The sequence below is a fragment of the Bufo gargarizans genome, chromosome 2 (assembly GCF_014858855.1).
Source record: "Bufo gargarizans isolate SCDJY-AF-19 chromosome 2, ASM1485885v1, whole genome shotgun sequence".
NCBI classification, from domain to species: domain Eukaryota; kingdom Metazoa; phylum Chordata; class Amphibia; order Anura; family Bufonidae; genus Bufo; species Bufo gargarizans.
In genome coordinates this window covers 306,017,811-306,039,701 of record NC_058081.1, presented here as the reverse complement: position 1 = coordinate 306,039,701, position 21,891 = coordinate 306,017,811, and the positions used below count along the sequence as shown (strand labels likewise).

General features: G+C 40.3%; 1 protein-coding gene across 2 annotated transcripts in view; it reads right to left on the bottom strand.

The window, feature by feature from the left end:
- Window positions 1–426: 426 nt before the first annotated feature.
- The window catches only part of PTPRB (protein tyrosine phosphatase receptor type B), a 134,673-nt gene continuing 113,208 nt past the window's right edge, over window positions 427–21,891 (bottom strand). For both annotated transcript variants that reach the window (XM_044280441.1, XM_044280442.1), the window contains 5 exons: window positions 18,425–18,547; window positions 17,432–17,595; window positions 13,579–13,714; window positions 2,427–2,547; window positions 427–2,345 (listed from right to left, as the gene is read on the bottom strand). In XM_044280441.1, the coding sequence (XP_044136376.1) occupies window positions 2,323–2,345; window positions 2,427–2,547; window positions 13,579–13,714; window positions 17,432–17,595; window positions 18,425–18,547 (567 nt within the window). In that variant the 3' untranslated portion in view covers window positions 427–2,322. The remainder of the gene's footprint in view (window positions 2,346–2,426; window positions 2,548–13,578; window positions 13,715–17,431; window positions 17,596–18,424; window positions 18,548–21,891) is intronic.

Here is a 21,891-nt window from a genome sequence, read left to right as displayed (position 1 = left end):
AACCGGCCTTTGGTATATGAATGCAATTGATCCTAGGATTTTGTAAATGGTCATGCAGACTGGAGCTAAATTGTAGTGGCTCTGAAGTTTCCAATGTATGTGACAGAAAGCACCAAACTTCCTATATGGCCAGAATAATGAACTTCAATGATAGTGATCACAATTGCACCCATAAGTACAGTATTGAAATAAATTAGAGAATCTTAATCGCCAATGGCCCCTGCCTTATTGACCGAACCCGTTTATGTTTGACAGACATGTATGTGAACAAATGCGATTGTGTATGTGCTAATACACACAGGTGAAACTCGAAAAATTTGAATATCGTGCAAAAGTCCATTTATGGCAGTAATGCAATACATCTTTTGCGTCCCCATTGAAGTGAATGGGTGCGCATCTGAGCCGCCAAAATGGCGGCTCGGATGCGGACCAAAACAACGGCCGTGTGCATGAGGCCTATCTCATGTTTGTTTCACCTTTTAAGTTGCATTACTGAAATAAATGAACTTTGCACGATATTCTAATTTTTCGAGTTTCACCTGTATGTATTTCCAAAGAATTTAGTAGTATACAGAGAAACTCTTCCATACAGTAAAACCGTCACTCCATTGTAGAAGTCTGCTTTAAGATGCATTGAGCCAGAATTCTCATGTACTAATGAATAATGTTCTGTTTTGCAATGAACAGTCTAATTACCATGGTAACCTGTATCACCCATAGCAAACCTTTGCAGATAGCGCTTGTAAATGTGACCCAGATGCAGTGTCTGCATGCCATTTATGCTTCAGGATGAGTACTCATGAAGCCTAAAATTACTCAATACTTATCTTGTTTTTTTCAGGCTATTCTTTAGTATCAATTTGTATCGCAAACATAAAACTTTCCATAAAACCAATGAATTCAGCTTCTATACTAATGAGCCAGACTGAAAGGTCCAAGTGCTAACGTTTATACTGTATTTTCCATTCAGTATGTCATCACAGCATGCTTAGAATGTATATTACATCTGTAAATGATATATTAAGAACATGCCATTAATATGTGTTGTCCTATAACATCACAACACTCTTCCATAGCATAGCTTTATACATTCATGCCTAGAATCAAAGTGGCAATGGTTTAACATGTAGCTGGGGTTCAGCTACTGAAGCACCATGGGTTAAGTGCCAGCATCACAATACTAATCTCTCACAGTCCTAAATAGCTTATATTGCAATTATATGACTCACCTAAACGTGCCTATTTTAGGGTTGAATGCACATTTTGGGGTGTCAGATAAGACAAGTTAATGTATTTTTATATATTCGTCACTTTGTATGCTTTATGTATTTTAGTCAGGGGCGTAGCTAAAGGCTCATGGGCCCTGGTGCAAGAGTTAGGCTTGCCCCCCCCCCCCCTTCCCTCAGTGCTTTGTGTGTCTTCTTATGCAGCACAAGGGTCTTTGGGCCCCTCAGGCTCCTGGGCCCGGTAGCGACTGCTACCTCTGCACCCCCTATAGCTACGCCCCTGATTTTAGTTAATTAGTATATCTAGCATAATATTATAGAATATATGGGAACATCAACCTCTGTAACGGACAGGGTAATGTACAATATATTGGTCCTATCTTTTACTGCAATGGAAGCAACCCCAATGAGTTGTGTGAGACATCACTACAAGAAAGTGGAGCTAGAAGGTCTCCAATATCTAATGAACAAGGGTCCTTAATGTCTGTTTAAACCTTGGACCAGGAATCTATTAACTGTCCACTTTACAGACGTAAACCCAAGACATTTAGGCAATTTATAAGTGCATACAATTTTCTTTTGGTAATTACCTAAAAAGAGGGGGTAAACTCTTTGAATAGAAAGTGACAAATGCCAAAATTGGCTTGTGGTGAAGTATACAACACACTTCAATACCAAGCACAGAACACAGGCCCAGTCTCATCAAGATTTATAAGGTAAGCCCCTCATATTTCACTGACAGATTGTCCCTGTCTCTTTATTCTATATGTAAAGTCATCTTCTTGGCCAAATGCAATTTGACAGAAGATAAAGCGATCCCTGGAACGGATGTGATTAGATAATATGTCACTGACATGTCAATGCACTAATGCAAATGTTTTGGATACAGTGGCACAATGCAAATCTCTTGCAGAATTGTCATTGTTCATTCAAGGTCTTCAATGTTATATAAAAAAAGTAAAGAGTCTGTAAACCATTAGTACATGTATGATGAGACATGATGGGATGTATATACATTACAAGAGGCAGATGAAATACACTACGTCCTGTGCTGAACGTAGCTTGTTCTCAATTGAAGCAGATGGAACAAGGGGATTTATTGCCTGGCATACACGTTTTCTGTAAAAGAAAGTGGATTTAGTTGTTAAATTAGATTTTAAAAAATAAAGTTAAAAAGGTGGTTCCCTAGTATGTTCTCACCTCTGTGATATTCTGGATTCACATTCTCATAGATCGGAAATACTGGATTATCTTGTTCATTTCGCAGTTTTCTTGCTCTTAAGACATCTCTAATGCATTGATGCAAGTAAACATACTGACACTGTAAAAAATAAATAAAAGTAAGCGTGAATTCTCTTAAAAAAAGATAAAATTTGCCATTTCTAGGAGAAAGGATGTAAAAAATTTAAAAGTTGAGCTGGATATAAAAAAATGGATTAAAAAAATAGAAAAAAGAAAAACAAATATTAAGTATAATACATCGTTGAAAAATGATCATGTTCTAGTTGTTCATAATGACCTGAAAGCCACATTTGGACCATGGTTGTAGGATCTGGATCAAGTGCTACAATATTAATAGCCATTCATATTGTATTGTAATTCAATCCACACTGTTATACACACACTTGGAATTAATTAAATTTTGTTATACTGCTACATATTAGTGAGATTTTTAATAATCTCAAACTCAAATGTATTCTGTGGCATGTAGACAAGGCAAAGAGTATGATCATGAATTCAAATGAACATGAAAAACTGGTCATTGAACTTGCAATCTATATCTTGAAAGAACATCCATATAATACATGAAATGTATGTGTTTGTGGAAAGGGATGCTTACATTACCTAGAAATCAAAAATGTATTTCAATAAATTTGCAAACACCACTGAAAATGATTACATGATAAGCATTAAATATTTCACAGAGAGAATATTCTGTCAATATGGAGTTTTAGAAGACATCATTGTCAACGTCTTCAACAAGTAGGTATCAGGAAAGGGAAGCTCCTTGAGCACCTTTGTAGCAGTGGGTAGGACAGTAGATACATGTATTCTATGGTAATTAGTATGGTAAGTAGTACAATGTGGGTATTAATTGAAATGACCATGCAGGTAGTGGGGCAAAAATGAGTTTAAAAATAGTTTACATGTACAGAACACTTTTGAGGTTACATGTGAATGTTGCCTATAAAAACAGTGTGAAGTCTGAAGTATATGGCCAGCTGAAAGGGATGAGGCAAATATTTGGAGCGAGCATTCGTACCAACAATCGTTCACGAAAATATGCTGCAGATCACCCAGAGAATGAGCAAAGGCTGGCAAACAACAAACAATGAATCTGTATGGGTACGAACAGTCACAGTAGCGATTGTTCTTCCCCATACAGCAGAGATGATTGCTGCATACAGCTATACCTCGGATGAACAATCAGACAATTATTAGGATTTAGTAGCTTGTTCCTGATACCCATTTTAAAGGGCCCAACGGATCATTCGGTCACATAAAATACCAATCAAACAAGTGCCATTGACTTGCTACATTGTCAATCAGTGATTGCTACTGGCAGAAAATTTGCCATTGTAAATAGAACATTATTATTTCCAGTGGTCTCCATTTCCAAATCAGTACTGTACAGACTTCACAGCTCCCCTGGATTCAAAGGGGTTGTCCGCTTTTTACTATTGATGATCTATCCTCAGGATAGGTCATCATAAATATAAGATTGGTAGGGGTCTAACTTCCAGCATCCCTGTTGATCAGCTTTTTAAAGAGAAGGCAGTACTCGCATGAGCGCTGCCTTCTCTGCTGTTCACCTGCTCGCCGCAGCAATTGCAGTGATGCAGGTGTAATTACAAGTATGGCGTTCTTATTCACTTCTATGGGGCTCCTTCCTATGCACTTGAACAAACAGAGCTGTCCCGTAGAAGTGAATAGGGACATTCTACTTGTAATCACCACTGTAATTGCTGCGGCGAGCAGGTGAACAGAGCAGAGAAGGCAGTGTTCTTGTGAATGCTGAACGGTGGGGATGCTGGGAGTCGAACCCCCATCAATCTGATATTTATAACCTATCCTGAGGATAAGTCATCAGTAATAAAAAGCGGACAACCTCTTTAACTTCAGGGGAGCTGTGAAGTCTGTACAGCTATCTGCATGGTAATTTCAATTAATACCCTTACTTTACTTACAGTATTACCAAACAATGATGGTTTCTTCTAAAATCCCATATTGACAGAATATTATCTCTGCCAAATATTTAATGCTTATTGTGTGATCATTTACTGAAATATATTTTTGATTTCTAGGTAATGTAAGCATCCCTTTCTACAAACACATATATTTCATGTATTATATGGATGTTCTCTGAAGATATAGATTTCAAGTTCAATGACCAAATTTTCATGCGAGTTTATCCATTTGAACTCATGATCAAACTTCTTGCCTTCGCTAATCATGTCGGTCCCCCGCCGATCTAATATGGATGACCTATCCTGAGGATGGGACATCAATAGTAAAAACTGGACAAACCGTTTAAGGCCCATTGCTTATCACTTAAAGAAAGTGATTGAAAGTAAGCTTACTATTAGGATGGGACAGTGGCATCCATCCTGGTAAATAAAACGCTTTCTATCACCTGACACCAAGTATTTATGACTAGAGACAGAGGAATTATGTACATAGGGACAACTGTAGCTGTGGAAAAATGAATCGTACAATTATATAAAAATAAATATACACATGTGGTTTCAGGCGAAACTTTCCAAGAACATATTTTTCAAGATCTTTTCTTGCCTTTGCCAAATATATATGGAAGGAACATTGATCACGGGCATATGGAAAAGCCCAAATACAGGTACATAAACATACACATGGCACAACTTTGGGGGATGCCACAGTGCTCCCAGAATAGCTCTTTGGGTCTTTTTGATTGGGTAGCATGCTAAGCATACAGAAGTGGGGAGGGGAGTAAACAGATCTCATAGTGCCCCAAAACAGAACTTAGTATGGACCCCCCTTTGCCCCATCCAGTTTCCCAGTACATGTGCATGAAACACATCCAAGCAATGCAATACCCAAACTAGGACTCCCCAGATCTTAGACCAATTTAAAAAATTTCATGACCTAGAAGAAACTTTTTAAATAAAAAAATTTAATAAAAAAGTCGACCTCCACCTCACCCACTTTATCCAACTTTTACAAGGACTAAACATGGCACTCATTCTGAGCACAATATTCAGACATCTGGCATAAACACACCAATACATCTCCTGCTTCTCTTCACACAGTATATTATAAAACTGCCTGCAGCCACCTCTAGGAGGAGATCAGTGCATAGGAACTTTTATAATTACCATTGCTTTCAATGGAAGTTTTAAATAATTTCTTTGCACAGATCTCCCCCTAGTGGTGTCTGAAGGAAAATGCAATAAATCTATGTCAAGAACAGGAGAAGCAGTGCAGTGCTGAGCCCCCTCCCCAGTAGCAGTCACATGGTCTGCCGCCATGGAAGGTACACCATTAGGCACGAGACCCACATGTAGCTTGACTGACCTAGTGACAATAAACACGATAGTGATAGATTAAAGGGGCTATAGTTTGCTGTTAAATGGGATAACAGAAAGAAATTATATTGCATATATAATATTATAGAGCAATATAGACATGAAAGCATTCAGATTAAAGAGGTTTTTCAGGAGTAAAATATTGATAGCCTATCTTCAGGATAGGCCATCAATAGCAGATTGATGAAGGTCCAACTGCTGGCACCCCCACTGATCAGCTCTTTGAAGAGGCCACGGCTCACTGTTCTTAGGCCACTAATGTAAAGGTCAGTGGTCACATGGTCTATGTGCAGCTTACTACCATTCAGTGAAGGTACCAGAGCTGCCATACCAAGGACAGTCACTAGACAGTGACAGCGCTGTGCTTGGCATGCCGTGTAGAGTCCCTTTCAACAGCCTTTATGCGGATGTGCAGGTAGTCAGACCTCCACTGGTGAGATATTATCGATCTATTTTGATTATAGGCCAACCATATTGCAATTAAAAAAGCAGCCCAAAACCAAGCTGAATTACCAGCACATAGACTGTAGAGTCTTTGTCCTTTCACAGGCATCTGATACATTCAGGAGCCTCTGAGCACAGTTCAAGCAATGTGATGTTGGCCTAAGATATGAAAACAACCTGAGGGCAGATGTTTCACTGTTGTTCAGCTCCTAAAATATATTGTGACACATGGGACTCGCTCTTACAACATATACTGGTAAACAGATGCAAATGGCTGATCCCTTATGTTCTGTTATTCTAAGTATCATGGGCTATTTCTGCCCAATGCTAATCATTATAATGTAGTTTACATCACAGAAAGTATTTTGTATCTGAAGGAAAAAACTACCGTAATAATTTGTTCTCCACTTGACAGAAGTCGATTCATCCAGAATAAAACCAGCATCAGTTCCAGTGTTTTAACTGAATACGTTTTATTAAAAGGAAATGGAAACCAATATACTTCTAACATGAATTCTACTCCCTGAAAGTGACATTATCATTACTATTAGAGATGAGCGAATTTCAAAAAAATTCGATTTGGTCGGTTCGCCAAATTTTCTGAAAAGATTCGATTCGATCTGAATTTATTTGCGGCGAATCGCGATAAAAAATAGCTATTTCCTGGCTGCAGAGAGCCTTTATAGTGGTGTAGAACACTGTGCCTTGCAGTAACACTCATAGGGAGTCTGCTGTGGTAGTGAAATAATACTGTGAGTCCGTATGACATGCAGATGACAGGTGTCGCTCTTAGAATCACTGCACACTTCACTTATTTGGGCAGTTATGGGGCCAAAACTGACCAAATAACTCAAGTGTGAACTCAGCCTTACAGGTCGATGTTAGCGCAAGGAAAAAGCGCACTTCTTTTACACTGTCGTCAGCTGACTCCACATAGATGTCTACAGAACCTGTTCTATTAAAGCTTATACAAGTAGAGCCCCACGGACAGAGTGGAGAGGGTGTCAGCAGAAAGTTTGTGTTGACGTCTCTGATTATTTTGCCCTTCCTCTGATCCGTCAGAACAATAACCCCCCAAAAACGCTGTAGCACAATGTTATTTCAGCGCTGGATGGCAATTCCGAAATTATTTTTCAGATTAATAAACTCCCCCGCAAAAAATAATAATCACAATTCACCGCAGAAGGTCAATTAAGACATATTCTTTTTCCTTTTTCTATACTCCCCAAAAAAAAATATAACAATCACAATTAACCGCCGAACGGCTAATGGGACGTACGTATATTTTCTTTTTCAACACCACGTAAATGACTGTAGTACAATGTAACTTCACTGCTGAATGCCAATTATGACATATATTTTCTCCTTTTTTTTCTCTATTTCTACACCTCAAAAAAGAAATATAACAATCACAATTCACCGCAGAACGGCTAATTCGTAAAAACGTATATTTCCTTTTTCTACACCATGTAAATGGCCGTAGTACAATGTAACTTCACCACTGAATGTCAATTACCGTATGACATATACTTTCTTCTTTTTTTTCCCTATTTCCACACCCCCCAAAAAAATAACAATCACAATTCACCACAGAACGGGTGTAGTACAACACGTTTATGGCTGTAGTACAACGTAACTTTACCGCTGAACTGCTCTAATGAGATATATATACAGTATATATATATACTGTATTTATATTGTTATTTTTTCTCCTATTAATACACCCCCCAAAAAAAGTAAAACAATGCAAAATCAACACAGAACGGCTAATCGAACGTACGTCTCTATGGCTGTAGTACAATGGAAGTTCACCGCTAAACGGAAATTATATTTAAAAAAATCCCTATTAATACACCCCCCAAAAAAATGTAATAATGTCAAATCAAAGCAGAACAGCTAATGGGACGTATGTATCTTTCCTATTAAATGCCTGTAGTGCAATGTATCTTCACCGCTGAACGGCACTTATGACATATATTTATTTATTTACTTTTCCTATTAATGCACCCCCCAAAAAAAGTAAAACAATGTAAAATCAACGCAGAAAGGCTAATAGGACGTACATATCTATCCTATTAATACACCCCATAAATGGCTGTATCACAGAACTTGCACCCCAATCACAAGCAAGGTTTGCTGGAATTAGTGGTGTATCATATATAGTGCAAACAACCTAAAAGCAATTTGGATCCCCAGTAGGTGCAGCAAGGTGTAATAGAATTGCTCCTATTACCCAAGCTGTATTGCACCCTGTTCTCCCTATAGTGTAGATGATGCCTCCCTATGCTTTCCCTACACCTTGACTAATCTTTCCCTGAACCTGTCTTTTCAGCACAATGAAGTCTTTCCTAACACTTTCCCTAGCGCCTGCTGACGTCTCTCCCTGCACTAAGTTCACTGGTAAATGGCAGAATCCAAGATGGCTGAGGCTATTTATAAGGCTGTGACATCACCGGGCTGGCTGGCTGCTGATTGGCTGCATGCTTGGCATTGTAGGTGATTCCTCGTTCCCAGAGTGGTTTGCTCCATGTCCTAACTTGTGCAGCAGCCATTTTAGGAAAAAATGCGATTCGTTACCACAAAGCGTGAGGAAATTCAGATTCGGTGAGAATCACATTTTTCCTGAAATTCGTATCGAATTCCACTTCATCAACTTCGATTCGCTCATCTCTAAATACTATGATTATATGATAATGCACAAATCAAGCCTGATGGAAATACTTTTAGTATGTATTTCATGTATATGGAGCAATTCCCTGCATGACATTACAAGTGAATGGTTTAGATGAGTAGTTTACAGAAAAACTGTGAGAATATTTTTTGATTAGACCACTTCTATATTAAAAAGAATTTCACCTTAAATGGCTGATCCTATGAAAAGTGATTCCTCTCTTTGAATGTAGTGATATTACTTAGTGTCAGACTGGGGTTTCTTCGGCCCACAAGAAAAAAGTATTCTCAGAGCCCAACCATATTATCTATATAGTTTTATAAGTTTTGATTAAAAAAAAATATAGACCCTAATGGCGTTATTAGCTCCAAAGACAGCTCCAAATGTGCTATTTTCTTCTGGACCTTTTGTCACTGTGGGGAGTGGGGGAAACCCCCCACCATGCGGCGTCAAAGGGTAAAAGGGAATCAGCCTGGCTGAAAGGAGTAATAAGGGAGCAGGTCACCTCCTACAGCGTCCCTAGTCCTCTGCCTGACTCCTCACCGTATGAGCGGACCCCAATGGTAGGACGACTTATACTCAGGATTCCCAGAAACCCAAGGAGCAGGGAAGAGACGACCTGTTCATCCCAGTAATGGAGGAACAGGAGTCTCTATCTGAGGCCAGGGTGCAAGGAGAGGGGAACACATACAGCATAAGGAGATGGCAGGTAAGCAAAACCAATAAAACACTTACCTGCCACAGACACACTGACTGGAACCCGTGCACTAGTGCTGCTGTCCACATCAACATTAAAGGACACAGCACAAACCACAAACCACACATGAACCCAGGACACCCATAGCTGCAATAACATGAGACAGGGGAATATCTAGTAAACATGCTGGACACCAAACACCACCAGACATGTAACACCAAACTAGACATACAAACACCCCGAACATAACCCACTCCATACAAATCAGGACAGGAAGGGAAGGAGACACCGGGATAACATTGATGACCACAAGGGTGGCCCTCACTGGACAGATGGAACACCCTGGACTCGAGCAGAGCTCCAGCACTAACCAGCTGAAGTACAACTGACTCCAGCCAGGAAACACAGAAGAAATAAGCCAAGTGACCACATCCAGTCAGAGAGTTAACCCTTACAGCACCAGATAGAGGGAGGCTACAACTTAAAGGGGAAGTGCACACACAAGCATACCAAACACGTAACAACCGGCAACAGCATGCATGGCAACCATGTCACGGCAATCACTCAGAAGGCCGAGACACTGCCATTGCCGCGGGCAACCGAAAGTGTGGCAACAGTGTCACAGCGTACACGATAGGCCGTGACACCTTTGGAGCCCACTATGGTGTGAGAGCCTGGGCCCAGCAGAGTATCCTCTGGTATTCGGGTGTGCGAGTGGGACACTGGTAGTGTCCATGTTGGTCCACTTCTCCATTCACTTCAGTGGGACAGCATTCTGTCATTCTCATAGAAGTGAATGAAGAGGTGGATCATCATGCACACTTCCGCTCCATTTAGACTCTCTATTCTCTGGACTACTGGGTGGCCCTGGGCAGACCCCCAGTGATGTGACATTTATCACCTATCCTTTTTAATCAATATTTTTCTATATAATGAAAACACATCAGTGGATAACAATGGTCAATGTCTGGGAACTGATACCCAAGGGACACCCTGCACTGTAAAGCATCCAAGCTCCTTTGGTGCAACTTGTAAATTTCTGTTTCTTTAATTGTTGATTTGAAAATTTCAAATGATGGAACGATCCAAGATATGTCATTGTAACTTGAAATTCATCTTTGAAGTATAATTCCATTCAGAATTATCACCAAGGCAGCCCTTTAAAGTGCCACTAAAATGTACTTTGTATCAAAAATGCGTAAAATAAACAATAAACTTGGTTCCGATGGTTAGAGAACAGAAGAGAGTGATCTAGGAGAAAAAAAGATGTATTTACAGCTGGCCATACTCATGTGAGCATTGCCGGCCACACACTCATTCGGTTGATAGCTATCTTTCCCAAGCATTCATATGTACTAAAACTCAGCAGACCTGGTCCTCTCTAAGCCCTGGTCATTTTTTCCTACACATTTTCTCTATGACTCATCAGGGGAAAACAGAAGTGAAGGCATTTAGAGAGTATATTAATGGTTGAAGGGGTTGTCCCAGTGTTTCATACTGAAGACATATCCTCAGTATCTGATTGATCGGGGTTTCACACCCGTGGCCCCTGACGATTAGGTGTTTGAGAAGGCACCAGCACTTGCAGTAGCTGTTTGGAAAGACTGCAATGCTTCATGAATGCTGTGGCCTCCTCCTAGGCCAGTGACATCACATTCATTGGTCACATGGCCTAAGCCCGCTCAGTCCTATTCAAGTGATACCAAGCACAGTTGCCATTGAATGGGCAGCGCTGTGCTTTATAAGCTTTCAGAAGGTCATGGTGCTCACCAGAGCTTCGTAGACTCTTCAGAGAGAGAACTGATCGCTGGGGGTGCCTGGTGTTGTATCCCCACCAATCACATACTGATGACCTAACCTGAGGATTAAACATTCGGACAACTTCTTTAAATATGAAAAGAACATGTCTGGGTGGCCGTCTGGACCAGCAGCATCACATAGCTAAAGGGAACAGGTGAGATTCTTTAGGCTGTCCTTTTGTGAGGTCAGGAAAAAGTGAATTTTACAACAGGCAGTAAGTGCTAAAGGCCCTTTATCCACAGATTGACAGGTTTCTCTCTGGGAATAGAGAGAAGCCTGTCAATTAGAGAGAGCAGTATAAAGAACCAGATTGGTAAATCCAGAGACTAATCACAGATCAGTTCGTTTTTAATGTTTCTTTTATTTGCTAAATCTGTATTATAATCACCTAAGCCACACTATTGTGAATTGGGTGTCTAGACTTGCATACTAAAAGGGAAATAAAACTCTGAAACCTGGACTTTTGCAAGCCTAAATCTCAGTTCAAGCATTAATTATCCTTTAATATCCTCTGCAGAGAACAATTCAGTTTCACATAAAATTCCCTCATTCGGAATGTTTTACCATCTGCAGAAAAAGAACCTTGCGTACCCAGGATTGTGTAACAACAGTAGCAGATCACTCATATGCAGCAGGTTATATAGCAATCCCCTTGTGCTGAGCTAACATTACCTGTTACCTTGGTTTTATTGACAATACAGATTTTATATTAGGAGGAAGCTTTAGGTGTTCAGCCCTTTTGCTTACACAATACTAAGACGAGGAATTATTCTTCATTGCCTGTACAGGTTTGGAAGGGGGGTTAGGAAGGCCCCACTCATCGGCAGACCTGCGGAGAGAAACATACTTGCTTCCCAACACTGGCTTTCGACTACTGCGCTCTCTGGCCTTGGCTGCTCCATTTGGGTCCCTGAATCTAAAGTTCTAATTTGACGTTGCTGCAGCCGGTCACTGGCCGCAGCAGGGACCTGCTCCCCTTGTGTCATGTCAAATTGTCACGTGGGGAAAAGGGAGGTAGTAACCACTGCAGGCATCAATTAACTACAGCGGCATGAAACCAGAAGTTTACATTAAGGGACCCGAGTGGATCAGTGAAGGTCGGAAAGCCAGAGTCGGAAAGCACGAAGGATGCTTCCATTCGCAGGTCTGTCAAGGAGGGACATCTTTAAACCGACTCAAGTAAAACTTTTTGGCTGTGTTGCCTCATGTCACAGCTAAAGAAAATGTTCTTCATATCCTGATTTTAAATCCAATTTAGAAATCACGCCATTTTGAAGTACACTACTAGGAAGTTAGTAGTAATATATATACATATTATGGAGCTTTTATCATCAGGAGTAGTGAGAACATGATATTTTATTCTGCCAGCTCCTCAAATGCCCAGGGCAGGGCTTCAATGTGATGTGCTCTCTGCACTGATCTGCTGCACAGCCCCTCCCCTTTGCTGTGAGTGACAGCTGTAGCATCCAACCAGGATACCAGTACATCTGTCACTCAGAGCAGAGGGGAGAGGATGTGAAACAGCCCATGAAAATAAAAGAGAGTACTTCACAATGAAGTCCTGCCTCCGATGCACTTGAGAGAGCAGAATCTTGCATTCTAAAACTTCATATTTCTACTACTTCTAATGATAAAAGCTCTTTAAAAGGTATATTTGTGCTTCTCTCTTCTGTTCATTCCTAATGATATAAGCAGTTTAGCACGGCCAAAACTGCAAACAGACTCCCTTTAACACTACATTTGCAGTGTCCATTGGAGGTATACATCAAATGGATTTCCATGTTAGCAAAGAATATACATTTTTTCCACTGGTTCAAAAATGAACTCCTTAGGTATCCATTGGATGAATGGGGTCATATGGATATATTTGACATAGGCACTAGGAACATTCCTGGTGCATATGCCAAATGGACACTACAAACGCAGTATGAATTCAGCCTTATATAAAACCATAGCCTTACAATTGTGTATTGTGCATTGCTGGGTGCTAGCAGCTCCCCTGTCTGCAACCTTTTCTCATTTGAGTCACAGAGAGTGGCCGAGTGCCATGTAATGTTCACCAGTATATTTCTAAGAACAGAACACAACCACTTAGGGCCAGTTGCACAGCCTAGCCATCGCAGAAATCAAGAATTAGGATTCAGTCATCAGGTTTAGCTCCATTTTCAGCACTCTCACCTCAGTTTGAACCATGTGTACACGGTGAACCCGTAGATCGTACACAGCTCCGTAAATATCCACAGAGTCTGTTGTGTCCACTTGTTGTAGGATTCTGTCCAAAGCAATGAATGTCCCTGTCCTGCCAACTCCCGCACTGAAAACACACAGAAAAGCAGAGCTCTGTACTTCTGAATTTGGGCCAATAATTACAATAATTGAAGATTCTCTGGAGTCTGTATTATCAAATCACGTCAGCAAGACAAATACCATTTTCTGAGGTTGGATATATTTTTGAGGTTGCATACATTCTTTTCATGATTTCATGCCCGGATCATAAAAAGGAAAAGGCATCTATCAAAGCAATAAGCAAGTCTAACTGGAGGAAAGCCACTGACAACATATGCTATACATTAAGTCAGAGACCTACCTTTTGAGAGAAAGAGAGTGCCATCACCCTCATTTAGCTGGTGAAGGTGGCCTTAAAGGGAACTTGTCATCAGAAAAATGCAGTGCATTCTGTATGCGGCATGTTATCAGGGGGCACCACCAATCAGGCCAAGTGAGGCGATCGCCTCAGGCAGCACCAGGAAGGGGCAAAAAGGGGGCAGCAGAAGGGCCATGGGCCGTTTCAGTTTTCGCCTCAGGCAGCAGAAAAAATACTGTATCTACAGTATATATATATATATATATATATATACATTTTTCTAATTTTTGTTTTGTACATTACCACAATGGATTTTGAACCAAACTATTCAGATGCAGTTGAAGTTCAGACTTTCAGCTTTAATTCAGTGGGTTGAACAAAATGATTGCATAAAAATGTAAGGAACTAAAGCATTTTTAAACTCAATCCCTTCCTTTCAGAGGCTCAAAAGTAATCGGACAAAATAAATACTTGTAAATAAAATGTTAATTTCTAATACTTGGTTGAAAACTCTTTGTTGGCAATGACTGCCTGAAGTCTTGAACTCATGGACATCACCAGACGCTGTGTTTGCTACTTTTTAATGCTCTGCCAGGCCTTTACTGCAGCGGTTTTCAGTTGCTGTTTGTTTATAGGCCTTTCTGTCTGAAGTTTAGTCTTTACCAAGTGAAATGCTCTATTGGGTTCAGATCAGGTGACTGACTTGGCCATTCAAGAATATTCCACTTCTTTGCTTTAATAAACTACTGCGTTGCTTTGGCTTTATGTTTTGGGTAATTGTCCATCTGTATTATGAAACGCTGATGAATCAGTTTGGTTGCATTTGAGCACACAGTATGTCTCTGAAAACCCCAGAATTCATCCGGCTGCTTCTGTCCTGTGTCACATCATCAATAAACACTAGGGACCCAGTGCCACTGGCAGCCATGCATGCCCAAGCCATCACACTGCCTCCGTCCTGTTTTACAGATGATGTGCTATGCTTTGGAGCATGAGCTGTACCATGCCTTCTCCATACTTTTTTCTTTCCATCATTGTGGTAGAGGTTGATCTTGGTTTCATCTGTCCAAAGAATGTTCTTCCATGCAGTCTTCTCTTTATGGTAGATTTGGATATAGATACGCCTATATCCTGAGTGCTGTTCACGTGGTTGGCTGTTGTGAAGGGGTTTCTCTTCACCACGGTAATTATTCTGCGATCATCCACCACTGTTGTCTTCCGTGGGCGTCCAGGACTTTTTGCATTGTTGAGGTCGCCAGTGGTTTCTTTCTCAGAATGTACCAAACTGTAGATTTTTCCACTCCTAATAGTGTAGCAATTTCTCGGATGGGTTTTTTCTGTTTTTGCAGATGAAGGATGGCTTGTTTCACCTGCATGGAGAGCTCCTTTGACCGCATGTTTACTTCTCAGCAAAATCTTCAAAATGCAAGCACCACACCTCAAATCAACTTCAGGCCTTTTATGTGGTTAACGGAGAATGAAATAGTAAAGGAATTGCACACACCTGTGCATGAAACAGCCTTTGAGTCAATTGTCCAATTACTTTTGGTACCTTTAAAAACAGGGTGCCACATGTAAAGGAGCTGAAACTCATAAACCCTTCATCCAATTTTAATGTGGATACCCTCAAATGAAAGCTAAAAGTCTGGACTTTATATCCATGTCCATTATATAACTATATAACTTGAATATGCTTTAGTAAGCAGGTAATAAAAACAAGATTTGTGTCAGTGTCCAAATATATATGGACTTAACTATATATATATATATATATATATATATATATATAGCTATCTTTACAGTATATATATATATATATATATATATGTATATCTACAGTATATATACTGTATAAATATATATACACATATATATAGCTTTGTGGGAAAAGATTTAATATAGCTTGTATTTTATTAGGACTCAGGGCTCATGCTGTAAGTGTTTTACGGTCCGCAAATTACGGATCTGCAAATCACGAATCCTGGCCGAGTGCGTGCCACCATGTTGTGCTGTCTGCATCTTTTGCAGCCCCACTGAGATGATAGAGTCCGTATTAAATGCAGATCGGATGTGGGACAAAAAAACAGTCATGTGCATGAGCCCTCAGTCTGAGCCCTGGAGTCATGTAGGCAGTCCTACTCAGTGACTAATAGCTTTCCTTGTGCGAGTACACACAGATAGTGGTCAGTTCGTGCTGACCATGTGACTCCTTAGCTCAGAATAAGCAGAGATTTAGAATACAAAATCACAGGTTTTACTGAATCGTTTCCCACAAAACTATATACCAATCTGCTCAGCTCATCCTGCTCTATAACAAGCTGCCTGCAGATTACACCACTTTTTCATGGTGACAAGTTCCCCTTAAAGTAATGCAGAAGAAAGAAGCATCTGGCTTTGTGCATGCTTTCTCCATTCTAGTCTATAGGAGGTAGAGAAACAGTGAAGCAATGAATCTGTTTCCGTACCTCCCATAGACTATAACAGAGCGTGCCATTCACAAATCTATTCAGTCATGGTGGCACTCTGTGCCCTCTGCAGCCCCACTATCTGGGGCGGGTATGCGCATTGCATCTCTCACCTACCTTCTGCTTGGCTGCCAGACTCCTGGCTGCAAGACCTTTTTTTTCTGTGTGTATTAGGGAGATTTTTCCATGCAGCACTGCAGGGTTAAATTCCCTTTCTGATCTTGTGCTCAGCTGCTTGACCAATGAGCTAATTGTCTCTCCTATATCCTATATATATTAGCTGTGCTGTTGACCTCACTTCCTTCCATAAGCGATTGGTCCCTACAGATCTTACTTTCTATATAGCTTGCTAGAGCTTGTAGGCGCTATAATCAATTTGTACCTGTTTCCGGGCTCCTGGCCCTGTACTGCCTGATCTGCACTTGTTCACTGTGTTAGTCCTGTGCCACCTGCCGTGACCTTTGGACTGTTTCACAGATTTGCACAAAATCTGGCTCCTCTGACTTCGGCCTGTTATTGACCACAAGTTTGCTTGTTCCCGTGGTGTTTTGCACGAGTGTCTCTGATCCCCGTGGGTTCACATCCAACCACACTGGGAATATTCCAAGAGGTACTCTCCTGGTGATTCCCCTGCAGTGAAGAATAGAGCTGTGTATAGGGGTTAAAGGGTGATTACGAGGGGACTTCCAGTATAATGGCCTCATGACTAGCCCTAAGTCAAAGTGTTTAGTTGGCACAGTGGTTTCACAACCATTGTCTGTAACATATTCCCTACTTCTCTAGCTCCTTGTGGACCTATAGTTGGGTCACAGGAACCTTCTTGTCCTGACAAGTGGGGTTCTTGCCTACCAAACATTATTGCAGTCAGAATTGCTGTACATATATATTTGTAATAGAACAGTACTAATACTGTATATTCCATAAATAATTGTAAATTAAGACTAGATGCAGAATCAATATCTAAAAGGCATTTTGGCAGTACCTGCAATGGACCACTGTTGGACCAGCTCCTGGTGTCCTGTTAATATAATCCCTGACAGTCCGTACAAACTGAATTAAAGATTGAGTGGTCTCTGGGACTCCATGATCAGGCCACACGGTATAATGGAAATGACGGACCAGCCTGGCAGCATCTAGTTGATCTTCCTATAGAAAGAGGTAAGCAATAACGTCAGGTACTTGCATCAATATTATCATTTATATGTAAATTAGGTATTTTACAGAGGTGGAAATATATAATTTATATATAACAGAAGCTGCCTTTTCTAGGGAAAATGAAATCTTTCAATCTTTTCTGATGTAAAATAGATCGCTGTTATAATAATGGCTTTTTGTTTTTTTTTTAGCAAAGTTGCACTCAGTGTACTTGTATCTTATTTATAATTAAATATGTTTTAAACTCATTACCATTTTACAATATGCCAGTAACCCAATATATCATTGAAAGGCGGCTTACATTATAATCTATTCTGATTCACGAATTGTATGGGGCCATAAAAGCAGATTACTAGCACAGTTGCACACTACTGCCTCCTGATATCCATTCATATTTTATGTTGAAAAGAACTGATATAGGATTTCTCTAATACAATCTGGGTGTATTTATGGAGTATTCAGCTGCCTTCATTTTTAGAACGCAGTAATTGGCATGGCAACTATTATTTTCCTGCTAAACCAATTGTGGTGTCAAGGCTTGCCACAACGCCAATCTGACTGCCACATCATCAATCAGTCTATTTCCGGATCTGTGTAAGTTTCACAAAACAAGTAGTTTTGACCTTTACATTAATTTAAGGTTCATCTGAAATGCCGCAAAGGACGCAAACCAGGGTGATGAATGGCCGTAAAAAGTTTTGTAAAGTAAGAATCACATATTTTGCACTCCACCATTGATTTCATGTACTTGATAAATGAGGCAGAACAAAAGTGGAAACTTTCATACTGTTTAATCTCAGAATGAAGGAAAAGATCTTACGCTGCAGATTTTGAACTCTCTTATTGTCCATTCGGGAAGCACAGACTCTGACAGCATCTGAACTATGAGGTCCCCATAATACAATGAGTCTTGATCAAAAGGCCAGTAATGATCACATTTTACCTGTAAGGAGAAAACAGAATTAGGAGTGTGACTGATCATAGCTGAGGCATGGCAGTAAACGTGTTTTATAACTAGAAGCTGGAAGTCCTGCCCTAATGAAATCCACAGTTAACTTGAATTGTAACTCTATAATGATAGTAATTGCAAAGTAATGGATATAACAAGTTAAATGTGAGATAGTTCCTTTAATAGAATATATGGAAGTAGTTCATACCTGGAGGCTATAGCATACTCATCACAATGATATGCCAGGAAGGGAACCAAACAAAATCATATCTCCTGAATATATAGAAGACCATCAAAATGCCGTTTACATTGTTTGCCTTTGTTCCTTTATAGCCATTCATATCTCTAGGCAGAGTAAATAAAAGCAAGCTGCACTCGGATAATATATTTTCCACACAGCTTGTATATCCCTGTTCATCTTTTAAAATACCTTTGGGTCTGATTTATAAATTTGCAAATCATAAAGTGAAGAGAGCTGGTAGTAAAAGAATTCCCTGAAAGGGCCAGCTCATGTAACATAGTCATTCAGAAACTGTGGGACAACCCCTCGACTGTGTAAAAACGAGACATTTTCTTCACCACTCCCCAAAAAGCTCAATGTTCAGCTTGGCTAAGTATGCATGTGAGAAGGTAGTAAGCCAATGCCAGACCAATCTAGTGGCTTATCTCCTTTGAGAACCAAATGACTGGGGTGTTGAAATTCAACATGATATCATTAGTCAGGGGATAGTCATCTCACACTCCCATACACATCAAATAGTCAGCTGGTCCTTCCAAAATCAACGGGTTCAGACAACTTTATTCTTATGCATATGGGCACCTCTACACTACCAAGTAGGTAAATCCCATGAAATTGCCCATGGTATGTGTATATTTAAGAGATAGGGAAAGACTGTGAGCCCGATTAGAGGCAAGGATAGATGTGAGTGACTATGAATGGTGTACCTTTGGTTGACTTTATGAAGAGTATGGTATGACTGATTTGAGGTTAAGCAAAATCTAGGCAACTGCAGTTGACAGTCAACAGGCAAAGAGGATAACTGCATAATTATTTTACATATAAAGAGTTATTTTAACTGTGGTTTACATACAGTATGTAGACTAAGGGGGATTCATTTTGGCTCTGCATAAGTTTTAGGCCTCATGTACACGACCGTATGTATTTAGTGGTCCACAAACGGATCCGCAATAAATACAGATGACGTCCGTGTGCATTACGTATTTTGCGGAACGGAACAGCTGGCCCCTAATAAAACAGTTCTATCCTTGTCCGTAATGCGGACAATAATAGGACATGTTCTATTTTTTTGAGGAACGGACATACGGAAACAGAATGCACATGGAGTAACTTGAGGTTTTTTTTTTGCGGAATCATTGAAATGAATGTATCTGCATACGGTTCGCAAAAAAAACGGAACGGACACGGAAAGAAAATATGTTAGTGTGTATGAGGCCTTATGGTGTAGAAATGTTGTAGATTTTGTCGCAAGTGGCATTTTGTTTCAAAATTTGCTACTTTTTAGCTTTCATTGATACCCTCTGCATTTTTCTAAAAAATGGATAAGGCATGAGGCAAATCTGCTCCAGATATTGACAGGAGTAGAGTTCAGTTCTTGAGCATGGGTGTCATGGCATGCGCCAAAGTTGTTAAGAGGCATGCGCATCTCATGCTAGCGTAGGACAAATGAATCAACACGCGCAACGTCGGTCTTCATAAATCTTCACCTAAATGCTAGGCACAAGATAATAAACTTTGATATTTATCATTCTCTACGTCTTCAGGAGACAGCATACTAAAGTCATTACTTTTAGATTTTATTCGCCCTTTACAGTTGAAAAAGCCATTTTTAAGAAAAAAAAACATTAGCCTCAAAAAGTAAGATGATATGTAAAGTTCACCGTGTTTTCCTGCATATTCTGCCATCAATGATTTTGTAAAGGTTACCTTGACCTTTTACATATTTTTTTTTTATCATTTACTTCCATCCTTCACTTGAAGATACAGCATTCCAGACTGAAGCATGTTTCTACCCATTAAAACAACATGTAACGCCGTGGTTCTATTGCCTAGCAATTTTATATCTCATTAAAATCCAAATGACGAGAAGCTCCGCTTCTCAGAAGTGCTGATATAATGCAGAAATAACAGAGGTATTATAAGCCTCAGAGGGATTTTTTTTTAACTTAATGGCAGCCTCTTGTTTGTCAGTCTTGAATTACTCTTACATCTAGTAAGATGCCGCTAAGCTGCATTTATTTCCCCTCTAATTCTTATTTTTCATTACCGTATTTTTCACCCTATAAATATTTTTTTCTTATTGTCCTCCTCTAAATCCTACATGCGTCTTATGGACCAGTGCGGTCCATAAGACGCATGTAGGATTTAGAGGAGGACAATAAGAAAAAAATATTTTTCATTAGACCTCAGATCAGCAATCAGACCCCCAATGTTAATCAGACAACAGCTCACAGCCCCAATCAGATCCCCAATGTTAATATGATCTCAGATCAGACCCCAATTTGAATGACCCCCAATCAGACCTCAGATCAGAGCCCAATATAAAGAAGATCCCCAATCAGACCTCAGATGAGACCCCCATGCCTCATATCAGCCCCAGCCATATGTGATCAGCCCCCAGCCATATGTAATCAGCCCCCAGTCATATAATCAGCTCCTAGTCATATAATCAGCCCCCAGTATTAATCAGCCCCCAGCCATATGTACTCAGCCACCAGCCATATGTACTCAGCCTCAGCCCCCAGCCATATGTACTCAGCCCCCAGCCATATGTACTTAGCCCCCAGCCATATGTGAGCAGCCCCAACCATAATTCAGCCTCAGCTCACAAAATAAAAAACCCACTTACCTCTCCTGCTCCTGGACGCCACCGCTCCTCACTGCCCACGATTTTCTTCCTCCTGCTGTCAGCTGTGCTGTGAACCAGCGTGCACAGCGTGAGGTCACAGAGCTCCCTCACGCTGTGTGCAGCCTTCACAGCCAACAGCTTCCCGGTCCTCCAGTACTAATGAGCGCTTCCATAATGGAAGCGCACATTAGTATTCGCCCCATGAGACACAGGAGCATTTTTCCCCCACTTTGGAAAGTGCATCTTATGGTCCGAAAAATACGGTATATATATATATTTATGGCCCTAATTACTTTCTTTTACTTTCCTCTCGTGGTTCCCCTCACCAGCAGTGAATGAAAGCTTCTCTAGCCTCTAAACCCCATTGGTGAGTTATCTTTACAAACCACTGTGTTATGAACATGGTAAATCAACCTCCATTTTATGGCCATCAATTTGTTATTCCATTCTTACTACAAGACTATAATGTAT